Below are 5,483 nucleotides of genomic sequence, written 5' to 3'. Positions count from 1 at the left end.
AATTTTCCCTCTTTGTTATGTCCTTACATGTTTTAGCTTTTGTTTATTTTGGGTTTGGGGCCTGTACCGATTTTGCGAGATTATTTTAAGGGATTCCCAGGGAGAGAGACCGAGAGGGAGGGAGGGGGAGAGAGAGAGAGAGAGCTTTGAGCACCGGAGAGCGGAGAGCGAAAGAGAGCGTGGAGGGACAACTAGAGCAAGCGCTCAAGATCTGGAACTGGAGCCCGCAAGACCTGGAGCTGAAGCATGTAAGACCCGGAACTGGAGTGCACAAGAGCTGGAGCTGAGGCGCGTAAGACCAGGAAGTGGATGCGCAATCCTGGAACTGGAGTGGGCAATCCAGGCGCTGGAGTGTGGGAGACCTAGAGCTGAAGCACGAGTTCCGGAAGCTAGAGCCCGCGAGACCTGGAGCTGGAGCGTGAGATCTCGGAGCTGGAGAGCCCGCGAGACCTGGAGCTGGAGCGGGAGATCCCGGAGCTGGAGAGCCCGCGAGACCTGGAGCGGGAGCGGGAGATCCCGGAGCTGGAGAGCCGGAGCCTGAGGACTGGAGAACTGGACAGCAGTAGATCGTGAGAGCTGGACAGCGCTCAATTAAAGTGTACAAAAGAACACCGTGGCATTTCTAAGAGCCCTACCTCCCTCCCCCACACACTGTCTCTCAATGGTATTACACCAATTCCCACTGTGACTGAAAATGGAGCCCCCGCACCCAGGAAACATTAAACAATCCCAGTCCTTGGATGGTGACTACATTGGTTTGGCTTTGGAAGTTCTAGAAGCTCCCCAGGGTTGGAACCCACTGCCATAAGGGACAGGGCAGGAGTGAAAAAATAAAAGTTGGATAACTGGTGGGGAGGAGGCCTCAGCATTGTCTGGGTTATAACCTTTCTCTTGGCTTACCAGATGTTTAAGGAGAGGAGCCTAAAGAAGTCTAGATGCTGGTGGCCTCCCCTTTCTTATCTGTAAAAAGGTATAAATCTACCTCTACCTACTGTCTCCTCCCCCACGGGCCGGGTGCTCCCTCGAGAAAGTCAAGGGTGCTAGGATGGGGAGAAGCCGGCGCCGCTTCGCTTCCGAGGGTGAGGGAAGCTGATAGGAATGGGACATGGGATGGGGTGAAGGGGATGTCCGCACCTGCGTGGTAGAAGGCATGGAGTACGGCTGTCTCCTTGAAGTCCAGCTCCCGGAACCCCACGGTGCTGAGGAGAGCGCCCTGGGCCTCGCAGGCTTGCACGAGGCACTTGAGCGCTCCCTCCTCGGGGCCGGGGCCGCTGGCCTTTCTGTCCTCGGGGCTCTCATTGCATATGTAGACGGCCCTCAGAGAGCGCTGCTGTTGGTCCTGGCCCTCCTTGCTCGGGGCCACCTCTTCTGGCTTCTCTGGCTCTGCTTCCGTCGCCATCCCCAGCGCCTGAGCCGGGGGATTCCCGCGGCCATTCTCCATGCCTGGCTCGAGGACGGAACCTTCCTTGGTCCCACCCCGACGTTGACTGGTAGGCGAGAGAGAGCACTCGAGGCGAGGCCACAAGTGGTCCTGTCAGCACCTGTACGGTGAGATACCCGTTGGCGACCAGAAGCAACCGTCGCCCCCCCCAGTCCCTTTTATAGCGTGGGGTGGGGGCTTAACGGTCAAAGGCGCAGGGAGCTCTGGGAGGAATTGGGGGAGGGGCAGGAGCTGGAAGGACGCCCGATACTGTATCTCCTAGGGAGCAGAGGGCGCGGGGAGGTCTGGGAGGAATTGGGGGAGGGGCAGGACGCCCCCAAGAAGGGTGGATTCATGACTTTGAGGATTTTCTTGTTGCCATCCTTCCAGCCTGACTTTTTATTTTTCTCAAAACAATTTGAGGACTTTCAAGTAGAGTAAAAACTCCTTCAAAGCGCTGGTTCGAAGTAAATACTATTCAATTCTAAACTAAATAGAGATGTAGTTTAAACCCAGAATTGAGATGAGAAAACGCTTCCTTAAAACACACCCAATTTTATTGCCAAGAGTTTGGCCCACTCCTCCCTATTGTCACTGTGAACTTGACAAAACAATGGGATGCACTGGCAACATATTTATCTGGAAAATGGACTCCAAGTAGTCTGTCTGACCTATTAAATTCTGTGAACCCACAGGAATCTTTACTTTGGATCTTACCCACTTTACAATTTTGGCCCAAATATTAAAAAGTAGTATTACCACTAAAGGTATTACTTATATTTATATCCTGAAATTTTTCGGATAAATACCCAGAAAGTGGAATTGCTAGGTCACAAAGTAGTTCTATTTTAATTTTTTTAAGGAACCTCCATAATGTTTTCCACAGTGACTACATCATTTTGTATCCCCAACAGTGCAAGAACGTTCCCCTTTCTCAATGTCTTCACGAACACTTTTTGTGGATTTATTGATGGCAGCCATTCTTACAGGTGTAAGGCAATATCTCCTTGTGAGTTTAATTTGCATTTCTCTGATGATTAGTAATGTTGAGCATCTTTTAATAAATCTATTGGCCATCTGTATGTCTTCTTTGGAGTAATGTCTATTGTTTGTTTGGTGTTAAGATGTATGAGTTTTTAATAAAGTTTGGATATTAAACCCCTTATCAGATGCATTATTGTTGAATATTTTCTCCCATTCAATAGGTTATCTTTTTATCTTGTTGATGGTTTCCTTTGCTGTGCAAAAATGTTTTAGTTTGATGTAGTCCCATTTGTTTTTTTTTCTTTTGTTTCCCTTGCCCAAGGAAATATATCAAGAAAATAATATTACTAAGAGCAATGTCAGCATCCAAATTTTGTATATACTTATGTTTATACCCAAGCACTTACGTTTTTAGAGTGAGTGTAAATGTCATGGCATTTTCAATTTCAGGTTCTACCTGTTCATTGTTAGCATGTAAAAATGCAATTTTGTACATTGCATTTGTATTATTACATGACCTCGCTGAGCTCACTTACTAGTTCAGTAGGTTTTCTTTTTTTTGCTTGAGATTTTCCATGTGGACAATCAGGTAATCCGCAAATAGGAATGGTTTTATTTTTGTTCCAATATGTATGCCTTTTATTTATTTTTTCTTGTCTTATTGCTATGACTAGAACTTGCAGTTCTATGTTGAATAAGAGCAGTGAGAATGTGCATCATTGCCTTATTCTGATCTTAGAAGGAAAGCATTCAGTCTTTCACCCCAATTATGATGTTAGCTGTGGGTTTCTTGTAGATGTTATTTATCAAGTTAAGGAAGTTTCCCTCTGTTTCTAGTTCACAGAGAGTTGTTATTATGCATGGGTATTGGATTTTAAATACCTTTTCTGCATCAATAGATATGATCATATGATTTTTCTTTTTTTAGCCTAATGATATGGTGGATTACAATGATTGACTTTTGAAAGCTGAACTTGAATACTTGGAATAAATTCTACTTGGTTGTGGTATAAATTTTGTTACACACATTTTTGGTTTATATTTGCTAATATTTTATTGAGTTTATTTGCATCTAAGTTCATGAGATATATTGATCTGTAGTTTTTATGTAATTGATTAGGAGTACTGCTTTTGCCTTGTTTTGGTATCAGAGTAATACTAGCCTCATAAAATGATTTGAGAAGTATTCTGTCCTTTTCTATTTTCTGGAACAGATGTGAAATTGGTGTTACTCCTTTAAATGTTTGGTAGAATTCTCCAGTAAAACCACTTGGACCTGGAGGTTTCTTTTTCAGGGCCTTTTAAATACAAGCTCGATTATTTTTCTAATTAGAGGCCCGGTGCACAAAACTTTGTGCACTGGAGGGGGGGGGACCCTCAGCCCAGCCTGCCCCCTATCACATACTTGGAGCCCTCACTGGATGTCTTACTCCCTGCTCCCCTTGGGGAGCGGGCCTAAGCCACAGTCTGGCCCCCCTTTGTGGGAGGCAACCGGGCTGATCAGGGGAAGGCACCAGCCCCATCACCCTGCTGCTGCAGCCACTGCCAGTCACCGCAGCCACCAAGGTGTTTTCATCAACACGGACTCCAGTCCCTTCACCATGAAAAAATGACAACTTTCTTTAGGCATTTTCAAGATGTGTCTTTCATAGGATATGACATTTCTTTATTGTTTTTTTTATCCTCACCTGAGGATATGTTTCCATTGATTTTTAGAGAATGTGGAAGAGAAAGGGAAAGACAGACAGAAACATCAAAGTGAGAGGAACACTTTGATTGGTTGCCGCCGGGCCCTGACCTGGGCCCGGGCCAGGGAGGAGCCTGCAACCTAGGTATATGCCCTTGGTCAGAATTGAACCCAGACCCTGTGGTGGGCAGGCCAAGGCATTATCCACTGAACAAAACCAGCTAGGGGAGGATATGACATTTCTTAGCCCTTCAGCAGCGGACCTTCCTTTTTTTCTCCAGGAGTATGGTAAAAAATCCTAGATCACCTATTTGGATTCTTATTACCCAAGTTACTAAGAATATTACCAGTGGCATACAGGGAGCTTAGCCAATGAGTGGTCAGAAAAGGTGTTTCCTCTGTAGTTCACACCGATCCCCGGCTGGGCCCCTGCCCAGGCCTAACGCCTCTGGCCAAGGCGTTAGGCCTGGGCAGGGGATCCCCAGCTCCTGCAATCGCCGGCTCCGCCCCTGCTCCCTGCCATTTCTGGCTCCCTCCCTGTGCCCCACCATCATCGGCTCTGCCCCTTCCCAGGCCTAACGCCTGTGGCCGAGGCATTAGGCCTGGGCAGGGGACCCCCAGCTCCCGGATCACCAGCTCCGCCACTGCCCAGGCCTAACGCCTGTGGCCCAGTCGTTAGGCCTGGGCAGGGGATCTCCAGCTCCCCCTGATCGCCGACTCTGCCCCTGCTCCCCACAATCGCTGACTCCACCCCTGCTCCCTGCGATCACTGGCTCCGCCCCTGACCAGGCCTAATGCCTGTGGCTGAGGCATTAGGCCTGGGCAGGGGACCCCCAGCCTCCCGCGATTGCTGGCTCCACCCCTGCTCCCTGTGATGGCTGGCTCCCTCCCTGCTCCCCACCATCACCGGCTCTGCCCCTGCCCAGGCCTAATTCCTCAAGGCGTTAGGCCTGGGCAGGGGACCTCTCAGCTCTGATTGCAGTCTCCGCTGGGCGCCTACATATGCAAATTAACCACCATTTTTGTTTGGTTAACTTGCATACTCATCTGAATGGCTGGTGGGCATAGCGAAGGTATGGTCAATTTGCATGTTTGTCTATTATTACGTAAGATGGTTATAAGACTGTTAAGATGGTCTGTTTTATTTTGGTTGAGTTTTGATACTTTGTGGGTTTTGAGGAATTATCCCATTTCTTCTAAAATGATGAATTTATGATCGTGAAGTTGTTCATAGTATTTCCTTATTATCCTTTTAATGATATATCCTGTTTCATTCTTGACATGGTGATTTGTGCCTCCTCTCTTTTTATCTTTGTCAGTTCTGCTATTTATTCAAGTAAATATAAATATTCAAGTCTGATGATGAGCCCATTAGAAATATTCTTCATTTCT

The 5,483-nt window shown here is 47.4% G+C and overlaps 1 protein-coding gene across 1 annotated transcript in view; it reads right to left on the bottom strand.

Annotated features, from left to right (window-relative positions):
• Positions 1 to 1,441, bottom strand: part of MAP3K15 (mitogen-activated protein kinase kinase kinase 15) — a 75,104-nt gene extending 73,663 nt beyond the window's left edge. The window contains exon 1 of the mRNA XM_023753736.1: positions 1,135 to 1,441. Within this exon, the coding sequence (XP_023609504.1) occupies positions 1,135 to 1,441 (307 nt within the window). The remainder of the gene's footprint in view (positions 1 to 1,134) is intronic.
• Positions 1,442 to 5,483: the final 4,042 nt, after the last annotated feature.

Source organism: Myotis lucifugus, unplaced genomic scaffold (assembly GCF_000147115.1).
Source record: "Myotis lucifugus unplaced genomic scaffold, Myoluc2.0 scaffold_49, whole genome shotgun sequence".
NCBI lineage: Eukaryota > Metazoa > Chordata > Mammalia > Chiroptera > Vespertilionidae > Myotis > Myotis lucifugus.
Note: the sequence above shows the minus strand (reverse complement) of the source record. Positions and strands in the feature narration are given on the sequence as shown.